General features: G+C 46.5%; 1 protein-coding gene across 1 annotated transcript in view; it reads left to right on the top strand.

Moving 5' to 3' along the window:
* Nucleotides 1-1,807: 1,807 nt before the first annotated feature.
* The window catches only part of GAN (gigaxonin), a 59,749-nt gene continuing 44,244 nt past the window's right edge, over nucleotides 1,808-17,312 (top strand). Inside the window, exon 1 of the mRNA XM_082606027.1 lies at nucleotides 1,808-2,136. Within this exon, the coding sequence (XP_082462153.1) occupies nucleotides 1,970-2,136 (167 nt within the window). The 5' untranslated portion in view covers nucleotides 1,808-1,969. The remainder of the gene's footprint in view (nucleotides 2,137-17,312) is intronic.

The raw sequence follows: 17,312 nt of genomic DNA, 5'->3' as shown, positions 1-17,312 counted from the left end.
TTACAACGTACACAAAAATATAGAGATGGGTACAACGAATCTCCATGTACCCATGACCCGGCTTTAAAAGTAGTAACTCATAGCCACTTTTTTTTTTTAAACATCTTTATTGGAGTATAATTGCTTTACAATGGTGTGTTAGTTTCTGCTTTATAACAAAGTGAATCGGTTATACATATACATATGTTCCCATAGCTCTTCCCTCTTGCGTCTCCCTCCCTCCCACCCTCCCTATCCCACCCCTCTAGGTGGTCACAAACCACCTAGCTGATCTCCCTGTGCTATGTGGCTGCTTCCCACTAGCTATCTATTTTACGTTTGGTAGTGTATATATGTCCATGCCACTCTCTCACTTTGTCATAGCCACTTTTGATTCAATTATACCTCCACCCACTTCACTCCATCCCTTTGTTTTGTTTTGAAGCCAATCCTAGACGTTTTAATCATTTCATCCATAATACTGAGCTGGAAATGTCTGGACTTTCCGCTAGTAACATCCTTCTCCCAATCTATTCTTTTGCCAGTGACTCCACCAGAGTTATATACCCTGATTCCCACCAGTAACCCCAAATCCTTGACTGGTTCAGGGTAAAGATCCAAGACTTTATTGGAGCCTCTGAGTTGACAGAAGGAAAAGCCTGAGCTGATCTAGTGAAAACCCCATCCTGCCTTATCTGGAATACTAAACATATTCTTCTGGTCCTTGGCCTTTGTAAAACTGCTAATTTCTTATAAGCTTGTTGAGCCCCTAATGTGTGGATAAAACGGGGGCTACATTCCACATTCCCATTTGCCCTTAGCAACCTTCCCAGAAACCTCAGACAGTATGGGGCGTGCTCTGCAGGCCAAGCTGCCCCAGATTTGCTTCCTGTCACCACCTTGATCTTCACTGGGTGGGGAGCCTGGTCACATCTGAACATCTGGCCTCTCTACCTTCCACCCCTTCGGCGTTTCTCTCTCTCTGAAATGTACCAACATCATGCAATTAGTTACTCAACCCATAACATTATCCTGGACTCCCTCTCCCTTCTAATTCTGCCTATTCTTTTAAAGCCATCCACTACTGTCCACCTCCATCATCACCCTTCCATCCAGGCCACCATTCCCTTCCCTCAAGTATGGCAATATTTAAGCACTTTTCTGCCTTTGGCACCCCCCCCCCCCAATTCTCCACGCAGCAGCTGAGTGATCTTCGTGAAACGACCTGCTAAAAACCCTCTCATGGTTCCTAACCTACAGGATCAAGACCAACTTCCTTATCACTGCTAAGGAGGCCCTGCTTCTGCTCCATCTCCTCCCTGGCAAGCAACCCAAACGCTCTTTTCAGGGCCTGGTTTCTCGGGTCTCTGTGCTCTTACCTGGGAAGCGCCTTTTCTCTCGTAAATAGTGAACGCTACAACTACTGCGCCCTCGCTTACATGCGTTATCTCACATGAATCCGCAACAACACTAAGATATCATCTTCATTTTGCAGACGGACAAATTAAGGATGGGCACCTTACCCATGGTAACACAGCTAGTGAGTGGAAGAGCCGAGACTCGGATTCAGATTCACGGCGCCAAAGGCCACGGGCTTAACCACCGAGTGCCAGCCTGCCCGCACACCCCTCCATCGCTGCAGCGATCGCTCTCAGCGGCGGACCGCGCCCGGCAGCTGAGTAGGAGGAACGAGGCTTCGGATTGGCAGCCTCCGGCGACGCCGGAGGAGAGGGAGGGCACAAAGGAGCGGGGGCGTCGCGCAGAAATGACGCAACACCGCGGCTCCTTAAAGGCGCCAGACTCTGGAGCGCCGCACGGCGCAGGCGCGTTCCAGAGGCTCCCGATTTTGCTCGCAGCGCTGAGAGCCGGCCCGGGCAGACGGGCGCGAGCGGGCTGTGCAGGCAGGGCGCGCGCCGGACGCGGGTGGCTCAAGGGGTCCGTTTGGGCGGCGTCCGGAGCCCGACCGGCGGGCTGAGGAGCGGGCGCCGTGATGGCCGAGGGCAGCGCCGTGTCAGACCCTCAGCACGCCACGCGCCTACTGCGAGCTCTCAGCTCTTTCCGCGAGGAGTCCCGCTTCTGCGACGCGCACCTGGTCCTCGACGGGGAGGAGATACCGGTGCAGAAGAACATCCTGGCGGCTGCCAGCCCGTACATCAGGTGAGGAGGGGGCCAGGCGGGGCCGCGCTGCCCGGAGCCCGGGGACGGGGCGAGCCGGGCGTGTCCCCGGAGCCCCTGGTCCCCACCCCCCAGCCGCCGGGGTCCCTCTGGTCACCGCTTAGCGCGGTGTCCCTCCTGGCAGACACGCCGGCCGGGCCCCACTCGTTGCTTCCCCGCAGAACAGCCCCTATGGCTTCGGCCGGGCCGGGCCCCTGCCCCCCACAGGACCCCACTCCCCCTGGAGTTGACCCCGGACCTCAGTCCCCCCGCCCTCCTCCTCGAGTTCCCACCGCCCTGCGCTGGCCGGGGCCTCAGAACCCCGAAGGCCCCCAGACGCCGTCCTGGGCCGGACCCGGCCCCGCGACCGCGAGCAGGGCTTGGGCGGCGCCCGGGAAGAGCTGCCCCTTCGCCCCGGCCCAGCCCGCGGATCCCGGCTGAAGTTTGCCGGCCGTTCGCCTCCAAATCGACGCATAGTGGGCCGGGCCCAGCGCCGCGAAAGCGGCCCCTCCCGCGGAGAAGCCAAACAAACACCTCCTCTCCGGGTGTTGGCAGAGGGAAAACCCTGTCGGATCTTTTTCTTAGGATGGACGATCCGACACCACCCCCCCAGCCCCAAGTTCTTCGCAGAAGTGACTTTCCACCCTTTGTGGAAACTCCTTTTAAAAAGAAGGGTAATGCATTATAGACGTTAAAGTAAGCTGTAGCACATTTTAAAAGACTTACTGTAATTCTCAGGATGCTGTTACAACCCGAGGACCATGAGATTTTAGCGACTTACAGAAGACATTTTAAAACAAAGCTTAACCTGGTTTGCCAGCTCAGCTAACGAGGTGAATTAAAGGTTGATAGGACAGTGCTCATACAAGTGTGTCACATCTTGAGGGGGCTGTTATGTTACAGCAACTTTCTTGCAAACTGGGTTACTCTTTTAATAAAAGAAAAAAAATGCTAGAAGCTGGAGAAACTGCCTAGTAAGCTGGTTAAATATAGACTAATAGTAGAGAATGTCACTAGAATTGACAGGTCAGAAAAGGCAAAATGATGTGCGCTGCATTCTTAGTGCATTGTCCTAGCAGAATTCGTCACACAAACTGCATTTTAACCTTTGCATTGGCAGACATTTGTGCTAAGTCAGAAGCAGTTCAAGTGCTCTGGTAACTTCTGGCTCCTCCTGGCTCTCTTTCTTAAATCCACTTGCACTCTTTCTTTGTGGATTTAAAGGTGGGGCTGGGGTGAGTTGTCATTAGTGTGGATTTAGATTGCCAACATGACAGATGTCTTACAGCTGGCAGTTCAGAGCTTTGAGCAGTCAATATAAAATTGGCATCAGCAAGCCAGCATCTTCCCTGTATCCAAAGTATTCCCTGTTTGGGGAAATGGTTAGGAAAACTACTTTAGATGTATTAGTGTAGTTCTGTAAGTGACATCCAGCTGGCTTAAAAGAAAATTGCAAATCACCAAATACATGCTCTCTATTCCCTTTCCACGGTTCATTTTTCTCCATAACACTTGCCACTATAATATACGCTATATTTTATTCATTTACTCTGTGGATCTTCCCCACCCACAGTGTAAGCTCCAAGAGGCCAGGGACTTTCCTTTCGTTCATTACCGTATCCCTGGCACACAGAAAGACCGGTGCCTAGTGGTTAGCAGATGGGTTGAAGCAGGGACTGCCTTCCTGTATGCCACAGAAGATTGGACATGAGAGGACCGGCCCTGGTGCGTTTCCATTTCAGATGCTCAGTTGTCCCTGATGGAGAAGAGCCCTGCACCTGCTTTCTGCTCCCAGCTTTCACTCTTCTGCGAGTTGTCCATAGATGACTTCATCTTGGCTTCAGCTCACTAGTCTGATAAATGAGGGATAAAATGCTTCTTCATCTCATTTAATCTTTGACCCACACTGTGAAGAAGTAGGTAATAGTGCTTTGAGCCGCTCACAGGTCTGCACACAGGTTTCCAAAGGTAGTGGTATCACTGCTATATCTGCTGAATTAGGAAAGGTGGGGCATCCGCTTGTGACATGGTGGCACGTATGAGAATATTTAGTAATGTGAAATGTTATTTAGACTAGCAGTAATTTTTTTCTCTATTTTTAGTTTGTTTTTTTTTTTTTTTTTTTTTTTGCGGTATGCGGGCCTCTCACTGTTGTGGCCTCTCCCGTTGCGGAGCACAGGCTCCGGACGCGCAGGCCCAGCGGCCATGGCTCACAGGCCCAGCCGCTCCGCGGCATATGGGATCCTCCCAGACCGGGGCACGAACCCGCATCCCCTGCATCGGCAGGCGGACTCTCAACCACTGCGCCACCAGGGAGGCCCTGTTTTTTTTTTTAGGATTTATTTATTATTTATTTATTTTATTCTTGGCTGCGTTGGATCTTAATTGAGGCACGCGGGATCTTTATTGGGGTACGCGGGATCTTTCATTGCGGCACGCGGGGTCTTTTGTTGCGGCGTGGGCTCTTTGTTGCGGTGTGGGCTCTTAGTTGTGGTGCACGGGCTTCTCTCTAGTTGTGGGTTTTTCTCTCTCTAGTGGCGTGCAGCCTCCAGGGCGCGTGGGCTCTCTAGTTGAGATGTGAGAGCTCAGTAGTTGTGGCGCACGGGCTTGGCTAACGTGCAGGCTTGGTTGCCCTGCGCCATGTGGGATCTTAGTTCCCCCGACCAGGGCTCGAACCTGTGTCCCCTGCATTGTAAGGCGGATTCTTTACCTCTGGACCACCAGGGAAGTCCCGCTAGCAGTAATTTAGATGTGAAATATTACTAATCGTAGTAGCAGAGCCAAAAGGGACTTCAGACCCCTCTAATCCAATTCTGTTACTTTCCAGATAAAGAAGTGGTGCTCGGTGAGCATTAGTGATCTGTATTACAGTGAAGTTATTAGCACTTAATGGTTGAACTAGGATTAGACTCCAGGTTAATGACACCTAGTCTCCTACTCGTTTACCATACCAAGCTACAGCATTACTCACATGTAACTATTCTTTACAAGTCAGTAAGCGGTAGAGTTTACACAATATGCTATGATTTACGTGCTTATTAACAAGTCAGTAAGCAGTAGAGTTTACACAATATGTTATGGTTTACGTGCTTATTAAGTACTTTCACATGCTGTCTCACTTTGATTTTCATTTTCAACCATCTTGTACAGTAGGCAGGGCAGATATTTTTGACATTTTACAGATAAATATGAATTAGTCAATATGTGTTTTTTCAGTGACTAATTGCTGTAACTTTATTTGACTGTTGAAGTGGTATATTTGTTCTTGGGGTTCTTTTAAAATTATCAATCTCAAGGCTACTTCAAAGTAGTATGACTAATTTGTGTTACTACTTAGAAACAAACTTTAATTTTTGATACCAATGATGTTGGGCTTTTATAACATCTTTGTTTTGTTTGAATGGAACTTAAAGAATTCTATTGAAACAAAATGAGTTTGTGTGTTCTAGAACTTGATGTTTCTCACTTTCCCTTTTGAAGCTTAAGCATTTAGGTCTGTGATGTCGTTAATATATGGATTAGGAGTTCAAAAGTTTGGTAGTCTCTGAAGTTTTATAAAAATCTGAGTTTTGTTTAATGTCTTCAGTTAGCCTGGTTTTAGTAACTGTCATAGGGGTCTGAAGTTGGGCAGTTTAGAAACAATGTTATATATTGCTTCTGTATCATCAACCAAGGGAAGCAATCCAACACTGTTGCACTAGGAATTAAAGCAACTCATTTGGCATACTTTCTACTTAATATAGAAGTCTTTTAGCCTTACTGGTTTACTCTTTTCCTGTGCTTTATCTTTGGTTTAACATTTGTTCTTCCTCCGGGTCGTCTTAGCAATCATACTGCCTTAGAAACACTTTCTGTATAAAAGGAAAAAGCCAGAAAAAACCCAAGTTCGGCCACAAAACCCCAGTGATAACCTGAGAGAAGATTGTGTAGGGTATGTGTCACTCAGCGTAAGATTCAAATGCTGCAGGGAGGACAGGCAGGAGCTTCCATAGTTCATCACTCACCCCAGTAAGTGGGATGCTACTTTCCCAGCATGCCCTCTGCCCAGCATTTTCTCATGATCCTGAATGACATTTTTCCTTTGGTTTGTTGGGAAAACAAAATCTAAATGTAGCTGACGACCTTTAAAAATGATGACATTGGGGCTTCCCTGGTGGCGCAGTGGTTGAGAGTCAGCCTGCCGATGCAGGGGACGTGGGTTCGTGCCTCGGTCCGGGAAGATCCCATATGCCGTGGAGCGGCTGGGCCCGTGAGCCATGGCCGCTGAGCCTGCGCGTCCAGAGCCTGTGCTCCGCAACAAGAGAGGCCACAACAGTGAGAGGCCCGCGTACCGCGGGGAAAAAAAAAAGAATGATGATATTGAATTCATAGCTATAACAACGACCCACAGCAACCCTTTCCTTTCTCAGCAACCCTGAGACCTTCTGGGAAAGGTTCCCTGAGGCTTATAGGAAATCTCCTTTTCTCTTGAATACTGCAAAGTTTGCTTTGCTTCATGTCTGAGGCTCTTCTCATTCTGGCACAATTCCCTTGATCTGATGTGGAGTTCAGACTCCTCTCTTTCGTGAGCTGTGGTTCTTGGGGGGTAATGTACGTGAAAGGATGTGGCAATGAATTGCCGTGTGATTCTGCAGTGGCCTTATAGTGGCTCTGTACAGGTTCCAGTCCCGTATCCACTTTTTGGAATTTTGGTTTTTCTAGGGAATCTGTTGGAACATGAGTTTGTTTAGCTTTTAGTCCTGGAGAGTAAAGGAAAGAAAGATTCCCAGGATTTTGGGATCCTTTGATGAGTTAGCCAACAATAAGAATGGCAGTTTTTGTCCCTGTTTTTTGAGAGAAAGCTGGTCTAGTGAGGGTGGAGTGGAGGCATTGGGCCTAGAATCCAGCCTGGATCATCTTGGACAACTTTTCTGGGCCTTAGTCTTCTCATCTGTGAAGTGAGGTTGATTGGGCTCCGTGCTGTTTTAGGTCCGCTTGGCGTGTCTGTGTTGTGGGGAGGGAGTCTGTCTCTGTTCTTACAGCTTTACTGTATCATCTAAAGTTTTGTTGCATATTGATGTTAAAGCCTTTCCTTTGCCCTGTCACATAGGACTTGGTTGGGTATTCTGCTATATAAATCCAGCCCTGTAGAGTTGTTTTGCAACAAGCATTTATTTTATGCTGTTAATCTGGATGCTTTCCAAGGCCTAATTATTGATGAGCCTGTGTTGCCATTTAAATCTAAAATTGGACTCATAGATGATGCTGATGAAACTTCTTAAGGAGACTCATATGATCTCTGTAGGACTCCAAGTTTCACGGTGATGTAGAAATTATCATCCTTTCTTTGGGTACTTGACATCTGCCCTGTACTTTATGAGCAGTAAAGTCCACTAGTGTTGTCTGCTGTGTGTGGAGCAAGCTGTCAGCCCCCAAGGCCCTTTTCCTTCACTTGTGCTCTGAGTTCATAGTCACCTGGGTATATAGCAGCTCACGAATGATTGTCATAAGGGTTTTGTATAGCGATTGTAACCTGTTAAGTTTCTTAGTTCTCAAGGGTTCAGCTAGAAGCTCCAGGTTCTGAGACTGTTGCTGAATCCTGAGCAGTCTTTAAATCAAATCAACTGTACCTACCGCTTGCTGTCCTCTGATGGTGATGGGAAACACATTGGGCCTGAATATCTTTTGATGGATCTAGCCTTGTTTGTTTTTAGCCACCTACTATAAGGCATCCTTTACAACTGCTTAAAAAGATGAAATCTGTCCAGAAGGGCTTACAGTCCCTTGGTTCAAAATGATCGTCTCCATCCTTCTCCTCCTCTTCCTGCCCCACTCCTCCCCTTCCCTTTCCCCCTTTCCCTCCCCCCATCTCCTCCCCTTCCCTTTCCCCCTTTCCCTCCCCCATCTCCTCCCCTTCCCCTTCCCCCTCCCCCTCCCCCTCCTCCTCTTTAGTACTTGCAGTCATATTTGATTAAACCCTTTTCTTAACGTGAGTTTTTCAAAACCAATATTAAAGTATGTTTTCTTTCAGAAGATCAAAGAAGTATTTTCTCTGGGCTTCTTAAGGAAACTAAGAGCATGTGAATTGGAGCTCTAAGTTTAACATAGATCGCTTATTTCAGGTGAAATATATGTGTTTATTTGTACAAGGCAGCGGTTGCCACTCTTAGTAGCAGTGAATACTCTAATTCCGGACAGGTTCTCGGAAGGTTTCAAACGATGAAACGAATCAATAAAATTCTTGTTAGACTAGTGAATCTAACATAAAGTGAAGTGTTGAATGTTTAGATTTATTGTAGAACTTTCCTGAGGGTTGTCGTTTGGAATAATAGTAATGTGATAGAAGTAAATCCTAGCTCCACGGAATACCAGCTGTTAAGTTCTCCCTCTTTTACCTATGCCCTTTGACTTTTACCTCTTCTTCCAGTGTGTATTTTCCTCTGCAAGTCCGCTTCAGTGTTCTTAAAGTAATTTTTATTATATAATTTAGAGAGTCAAGCAAAGTGCTTTTCCACATAGAAAGTTTGGTTCCTTGGATTTAGATTTGGATAATAGAGACTAAGCATCCAGATTACAAAACCGCCTTATCCGTTGTTTACACTGTTAATCAGTCTGTCTCATGATATCAAAGTGAGGCTTAAAATCTATTTATAATCCATAAAGAAAACATAATTAGGACAAATAAGGAGTTGTTTGGCTTCATCCTTCAGAAGGATACAAGTCTCTCATTTTGTGCACTAGAGCTATAATATAAATGCATAATTTTTAAGTTGGAACCCTAGGTTAAGGGTGGAGGTGCGGGGGTGTGGGTGTGACAGTTGGCAGGTTAGGGTCACAGCCTTGAATTTGAGTGCTTCCCATGGGTCCTCTGCCTCCTAAGACACGATGAGTCCAAAGAAGGAAGGAGGTCAAAGATGGCAGCTGTAGCTCTATGGAGGGTAAAGGTCGTGTGTCCATCTAAATGTCCCCTGTCACTCAGGTGGAGTTCTTGACCCCCATGCTCAGAAGAGCAGAGACTGAAGTCGTTTTCCTAAGTATTGCCAAAGAATGTCTTCACCACAGAATGATGGTCTAATGTTTGCTGCTTCCATTTCTCTGTGGGAGTAAATTATATTTTATTTTCTTCTTTTCAGAGAGTTTTAGAAAAATAGAATACTTAGGGAAAAATAAGATCTTGGTGAAATATTTTGTTAGATAAAACAGTTAGCCTTCAGGCAGTAAAGCTTTGGGAGGCAGCACATATCAAGTGGAAGCGGGGAAGACTGGTTTTTAAAAACAGACTGTTATAATGGGATATAGACCAATACAGTGTCCTTCATTTTTCTGTTTAGAGTTAATGTGCTAATGGATATAGAACCTTAAATGTACATCTTTGTTCATAGGTATTTTGTGATTCTCTCAACTACTAAGTATTTTGGTATCTTTTTAGGAGCAATTTTAAAGACCATTTGACACTTGTGATTTTTATGTTAACACGATAAGATGAGTAGAAATATTGTAAAACATAGTTTTATAGTCATATTCGCATTCATCATTAACCAGTTGCCTATGCCTTTGAATAACTGTAAATTGTCTAGTACTGTTGAGTTCAAAATATTTTCAGACTTTTGTCACTGAAATTGTTTATATCAGTCCATCCCTGAATTGGAGGAAACTGCATATTTAGGGTGTGAGGTTGGGATGAGCCTCTTCTAACACTTGGAGCACATTCACTGGGAGTGGCCGGCAGTGTGAGAAAGGTGGACTTGAGAAAAGCCATGGGAATCCTTAGAAAGAAAGGTCATTGATCACTGATTTCTCTTCCTTCCTCGCTGGAGCCCACTTCTGCTTCAGGGATGGAATTGGAGGCCAGCAGAACCCAGGGTCTTCTTGACTATTCCATTTGGTTAGTCAAGGGAAGAGTTTCCCACCTCCGTCCAGCTTTTCCTCCTGTGCTAAAGCTGGTATGGGAAGTTCAGACTTACCTCGCAGATTAGAGACTTCTTTCAGGTGTTGTTGGTTGGTTGGTTGGTCTGTTTATTTTCCTGCCTGACTTCTTAACACTGCTGCTTGTATGAGCAGAGCTACCAACTTTGTTCCTTGCCCAAAAGGGAGACTCCCTGTTGCTGGCCGAGAGGGAGCAAACTTCTCATTTCTCTCACCTCCTGCAGTGGAGCAGGAGCAGAATAGGCGCTCTGTTCCCTTTCCTTACCGTCTGTTTTCCTATTGATAGGAAAGGGGACTATGAAAATGTGCACTATTGTCACGCTGTTGGTACGTTCTTTAGAAATGTCATCACCACCTTAACCCATATGCTTGTGGGGTTGTGCTCACCAATAATAAAGCACAGTTCAAGAATGAGCATTGTCATAAGTCGTTGAAATGTGTCATGTATTAATTCATCACGGAGTTCCCTGTCAAGGGACCTTATGTAACTAGTGTTGACTAATTAGGATTAATCATTCCTTCAACAAATACACAGGAGACACTGGGTATCAGCAACAGCTGGGTGCTGGGGGGAGACGGGCTGGAGTTTGTATTTCATGGTTTGCGGAGTGTTACACCTTCCCAGGCTCCACTGTCTTTCTTGTGTGCTGGCTGCTACTTGAGTGTATATTCAATGATCTCCCACAAACACTGTCAAAACTGAGACTGAGCACATGGAGATCAAAATCACTCAACTTATTTTGTCCACCTGTGGGGCCAGTAAAGGAAAGAAACATAAAGCTAAGAGTTTTTAAATTAGCTTTGACGTTCATTTAATTTTTCACTACTGTACTGTGTAGTGTGGTAGTACCAGAATTTCAAGAATGGGAAAAGAAGAGATTGACTTTATTTTTGGAGTAGTCACTTCTGAAAAAAAAAAAAAGAGTATACTTAAATGACTCATCTGATCATTCGCTACTATGTTAGTAACCGCAATTAATCACATGTACAGAAACAACTTTTTAAAATAGAATTATTATTTATTTATTTTTGGCTGCTTTGGGTCTTCGTTGCAGTGCGCGGGCTTCTCATTGCAGTGGCTTCTCTTGTTGCAGATCACGGGATCTAGGCACGCAGGCTTCCGTAGTTGTGGCTCGCGGGCTCTAGAGTGCAGGCTCAGTAGTTGTGGCGCTCGGGCTAAGTTGCTCCACAACATGTGGTATCTTCCCGGACCAGGGCTCGAACACATGTCCCCTGCATTGGCAGGCGGATTCCAGAAACAACTGTTTTTAAGTAGAGAACATAGATCCTTGGCCGAGGTTTCCTGCATGCTCGTTCGTTCATTAAACTTTTCTTGAGCATTTACGTGTGGCGCTGCCGTGCTCTGGGCTTTCAAGGCTCCGGCATCCACGGGCTCCAGCTGGGGAGGCAGACAATGAAGAGGCCTCGTTACAGAGAGACGTGAGGGATGGACGTGGTTGCCGCCGTGGATGGGTGAGAGGAGCACCGCTCTGAGGAAGTGCCGGTTCACCTGAGATCTGGAGGAGGGCTTCAGTGTGAGCAGAGCTGGGGGCAGAGGGGCAGGGCACCGGGAGCAGAAGTGCTGCGCTCCGGAGACAGAATCAGACTGGCACAGCCAGGGGGGGCGGAGAACAGCAGCGTGAGGAGATGATGAGCGGCAGGCAGCGTGGCAGGAAACCAGACTAGAGGGGCAGCAGGGCCTCGTAGTCCTGAGTTCAGGTTGGCACGTGCACTGCTTGCTCCCCAGCAAGATTAAACTTTCGCGGGAACGTCTCCCAGAAGGGCCGTGTGTGGGGAGCCAACTGGGGAGGTGGCAGGTGTGGGAAAGGGACCTCAGAATTTTTTCTGATGTGGGTTATTCCGTGCAAGAGAGCTTAGGTTTTATTATAAAGCTTTAGGTTAGGCATTGATGGGAGTCATTTAGGAGGGCACTGCAATGGTTCCGACAGGAAATGAGGGTGCCTTGGGCTAGGGTGGGTCCGTGGACTTGGAGTGAAGTGGCTGTAGTAGGGAGATTAGCAATAGGACTTGTTGGTGAGAAAAGGGGAAGACCCAGGAGAGCCCAGGGTCACTTCCTCGGTATCCTCAGTGACCAGTGCTTATCATCACTTACTGTGGGTATAAGGACAGCTGTAAAAGACTCTGTGGAGTACAGGATCTGTCCGCAGAGTTTACAGCTTAGTTGTGAAGGCACAAAGTATAGAACCAAGGCTATTTTAATTGCATAGACACTTATAGCCATAGGAGTTCCGAGGAGGAAGGACCCCTTGCGTGATCCCATAAGGTTTCGTAAACAGAATTGAACACGGCCTCGGGGAGGAGTTGGAAGTGGGTGGGTGGGCGGGTAGGGGAAGAGGAGGGCAAGGAGAAGGGTTCAGGTGAACAAAAGTGTGAGTGCGGGGGCTTGTATGCGCCCAGGGTAGTAAGTATACTTCCCCGGGCTGGACTGGGGCCTTGGCTAGGGATGGGGGCAAGTGCTGGTAGACAGGCAGGTCAGGATGGTATTCCTGAGTGCCAGGCTAGTTCGCTTAGATTTTTCTTTTTTTAAAAACATCTTGGGGCCTCCCTGGTGGCGCAGTGGTTGAGAGTCCGCCTGCCGATGCAGGGGATACGGGTTCGTGCCCCGGTCTGGGAGGATCCCATATGCCGCGGAGCGGCTGGGCCCGTGAGCCATGGCCGCTGGGCCTGCGCGTCCGGAGCCTGTGCTCCGCAACGGGGGAGGCCACAGCAGTGAGAGGCCCGCATACCGCAAAAAGAAAAAAAAAAAAAGAAAAAAAAAAAAAAAAAAAAATCTTTACTGGAGTATATTTGCTTTACAGTGGTGTGTTAGTTTCTGCTTTATAACAAAGTGAATCTGTTATACATATACATATGTTCCCATATCCCTTAGATTTTTATTCAGTCTTTCACCAGTAGTACTAGTGATAGAAACAGAACTCTGCCTTAAGAAGGTAACTTGGCAGTTGTTTGTTCACAGGACCGAGAGGGGGACCAGAGTTGCTTACTGATCCAGGTCAGCGCCCCGTGGCGCTGTCCCGCACCGTGTCAGTAGTAGTGGCCGAGGTCGGGATTAGAGGAAGAAGCAATCGACTGCTAGTTGGATGTGGGAATTAGGCTGAGGGAGAGGGAAAAGCTGACAGGTTTTGAGGCCAGCTGCTTAAGAAAAGTGGGGAAGGTAACATCTGTCTTCGATGTGTCCTATTCAGGGTAGCATCGCTCTATAAACCCCTTAAGTACACTCTTGTAGTTCTTTCCTCTCACTGTTGTGGCCTCTCCCGTTGCGGAGCACAGGCTCCGGATGCACAGGCCCAGCGGCCATGGCTCACGGGCCCAGCCGCTCCGCGGCATATGGGATCCTCCCAGACCGGGGCACGAACCCGTATCCCCTGCATCGGCAGGCGGACTCTCAACCACTGCGCCACCAGGGAGGCCCCCACTCTTGTAGTTCTTGAAAACTCTATGGAGTGTGACACTTACCTGTGAATTTGTGTGTTTCTCACCTCTGCCTCTCTTGACTTCCTGCTTTTTACTGGCAGAGGGATTCCTGTTCATCCTTCAGGACCTGGTATCCCTTCCTTTCTAACATTTTCCCAATTCTGCCAAATAGTCACTCTGTCCTACAGGCTTCTCTGTAGTGTATGGCGTGTACCTTCAGTGTACCATGTGTCATTGCTCCACTGACTTCTATTCAGTGGGGAGAAATAGAACAGACAGATGGACTGGGTGCTTTGAAAGCATCTTGTATCTCTAGGGCCAGAGGCACTAAATCCATTAGTGGAAAGTCTGTAGGTAAGAGACTTGAGTTGACTGCAGTCTAAGTACTGATGAAGAAGTAGATCAGAGTTCAGGATGCTGTATACACTGCTTCCAAATAAGATGACACTTTTGGCTGTGGCGTTTTACTGTATAGCTGAATATGTACTGGGGACTGGGGGAGAGGCACAGAAGAAACCATCTGAGAACAGATTTTAACCAGAACAGAGTCTTTAATTTTGTGCTGTTTCAGATGGCTCAGTCAAGCTCAACCAAGTCCATCTCTGGTGCCAAGAAACCTGGGAGAAGGGGCCAAATTCTTTATTCAAAAGTAGTAGCTCCAGTGAGAGAGCTTTTGTCACAACATGACTAAAGAATTAATAGAGAAGCATTCATTCCCTTGACAACATTTTGGAAGGCATTTTCAGCTTCAGGTTGTTTAGAGAAGTTTATAACAGTAGATTATAAATTAAGAAGGCGCCAGAAGCAGAAAGATCATTGTGAGATGCTGAAGTGGAACTCATCCTGAGCTGCCTCTCATTTATTAAAGAAAACTGAAAGGGGGTGTGTTTCAGGCTGTAGTTGATTTTTGGTTTTGGTTTTGTTTTCCTACTCCCACTGTCCTTTTTTAAAAAGAAAAAAAGAGCTTCTTAACCGTCACTTAACGCTTTGGTTTGAACTCCTTTGAAAGGATGAATACAAAGACAAGAATAAATTCATATAAATTCTTACTTCTCCTTTGAATTTATTCAGGAGTTCCACTTCGCCTTTGAAAAGACATAAACCTTCCTTCTAACTCTTTTTTTTTTTTTTTTTTTTTTTTTTTTTTGCTGTACGCGGGCCTCTCACTGTTGTGGCCTCTCCCGTTGCGGAGCACAGGCTCCGGACGCGCAGGCTCAGCGGCCATGGCTCACGGGCCCAGCCGCTCCGCGGCATATGGGATCCTCCCAGACCGGGGCACGAACCCGTATCCCCTGCATCGGCAGGCGGACTCTCAACCACTGCGCCACCAGGGAGGCCCCCTTCTAACTCTTTACATTGGGAAGAGGGAATAGAACGTGAGTAGAAATATGGACCTCCTTCTGCAGTATGACATTTCTGTAGTATTCAGTGCCATGGGTGTACTGCAGCAAAGAAGAACCAGGTCCACCAGTCTTTAATTGCAGAAGACTTGTAAGAATGCCCCCCAGATCAGAGGGGCTTACCCTTGAGATGGTTATTTCCATGGACTCTTTTTTTATATATATATATGTAAATGTATTTACTTATTTATTTTTGGCTGCGTTGGGTCTTCGTTGCTGCACACGGGCTTTCTCTAGTTGCGGCGAGCAGGGGCTACTCTTCGTTGTGGTGTGCGGGCTTCTCATTGCGGTGCTTCTCGTTGCGGAGCACGGTCTCTAGGTGCGCAGGCTTCAGTAGTTGTGGCACGCGAGCTCAGTAGTTGCGGCTCGTGCGCTCTAGAGCGCAGGCTCAGTAGTTGTGATGCACAGGCTTAGTTGCTCCGTGGCATGTGGGATCTTCCCAGGCCAGGGCTCAAACCCGTGTCCTCTTCATTGGCAGGCAGAGTCTTAACCACTGTGCCACCAGGGAAGCCCTCCATGGGCTCTTAAGGTTGTAGGAGGAGCCTCTTTTAAACAGCATCTGAAAACTCATACCTGAGGAGAACATCTGGAACTATTTGACAGGTTGAGGCATGAATGTCTTTCTTTTATTTCCAAAAAGTCAGGGTGTGACCAGAACAAGGAACCAGGCTTGTTTCATCCTAGAAGAATTTTTGGCTTCACAAGTTGCTGCCTCATGATTCTGTCTTTGAACTCATCCTAAAATTTTAATATGCATTTTCAAACCTTGTCTTTTAAAAGGTAAATTTTATTGACTGCTTTACTTTCAGATGTACAAGAACTAGATTTAAATTTTAAGAATTTTTTATATAAAAAGTTTTATGGAAAACCACATGAGGGTTCAATTATTTATGTCACCCTAAGTTCTGGTTCTGAACAGGGTACTTAATATATTGTTACAGTTGTATTCTATATGTACATATTATTTTTGGTTCATCTTTTCATTTGAAGTCAAGTTGTGTCCCTCTTATATCTCAGTGTAATACCCATAATCATTTTTAATAGCTATTTGTTATGACGTCATATTGCTGCTCCATATAATTTGCTTCATCATTCCTCTTTGACATTTTAATTTGCAGTTATTTTTTTCTTCTGAATAGTCACTATGAACAAATTCGGGGGGAAAAAAAAGACTCTTGGTTGTTTTTTCTTTGTATTTTTTGTGGGTAAACCCACTGTGGGGACTATGTCCCAGGCATATCTGTTTCTGAAGATAGAAACAAATTTGTTCTTATTATATGAAACCAGATTACTGTCCAGGAAGACTGGATTATCATATCAAGACCCTGGCAGTGTGTGTCTGATTATTTTTTCCCCCTCAGGTTTATTACCATTGCCTGGTCCCTTTTGCAAGTGGTTTCTCAAAGTTACTACTATTTTGCATATTATTACTATTTTGTTAGGCTGGATTTCTAAATGTTGTATGTTTGCCATGGTAACAATATTTAGAGCAGGGTTTGGCAAACTTTTTCTCTAAAGGGTCAGAAATATTATAGGCTTTCCAGTCCACATGTGGTCCCTGTCACATACTCTTCTTTGTTTGTTCTTTTTTTTTTGCGGTATGTGGGCCTCTCACTGTTGTGGCCTCTCCCGTTGCGGAGCACAGGCTCCGGATGCGCAGGCTCAGCGGTCATGGCTCACGGGCCCAGCTGCTCCACGGCATGTGGGATCTTCCCGGACCGGGGCACGAACCCGTGTCCCCTGCATTGGCAGGCGGACTCTCAACCACTGTGCCACCAGGGAAGCCCCTGTTCTCATTTTTAACAACAACCTTTTAAAACATAAAAACCATTTTTAGCTCAAGGGCCATACAAAAACAGGCTGTGGGTTGTAGTGTGTCAACCGTGATCTAGAGTATTTGAGTTTTTAAAATTTGGACATAAAACCTCTAATGCTGGTGATCATCTTTAATGCAGTTTAAATGTCAGGTCGTGATTTGCATGCCGGTCTTCCAGAGAGCAGAGGCTGGCAGTCAAGGCTGATTCTCCCTGGCTCCCTCACCTGCTCTCCCCCCCTGCCCCCCACCCCGTATTCATCTCTTTCTTCTTGGATGGTCTGTTGTGTATCCTCTTCCTTCTTCTTAAAAAAATTTTTTTTTGTCCTTCCTTTCTGGCTCCTCTTCCCGAGCATGAAAGTATGGTTAAGTCCTTTCCAGCAACCGGCGCTTAGGAGATGTGCAGATGTTGAGTGAATGCGTCTGTTAGAAGCAAACATACTCTGCATCCTCTTCTAACAAGTGCACGATTTCCTTGACTTTGCTCCAGTGATTCTTGAAGGAAGAGTCTGTGTACCTCGTCCTTGGTCTCACCTCCTGCTTCACTCTGCCCGTAGGCTCGTGTCTTCTCACTCCATTAAAACTGTTCTTTCAAAAATTGCTAAATATAATGGCCAAATCAAGTG

The sequence above is a fragment of the Mesoplodon mirus genome (assembly GCF_964341445.2).
Source record: "Mesoplodon mirus genome assembly, chromosome: 19".
Classification (NCBI taxonomy): Eukaryota; Metazoa; Chordata; class Mammalia; order Artiodactyla; family Ziphiidae; genus Mesoplodon; species Mesoplodon mirus.
This window is presented reverse-complemented; position numbering and strand designations above follow the sequence as displayed.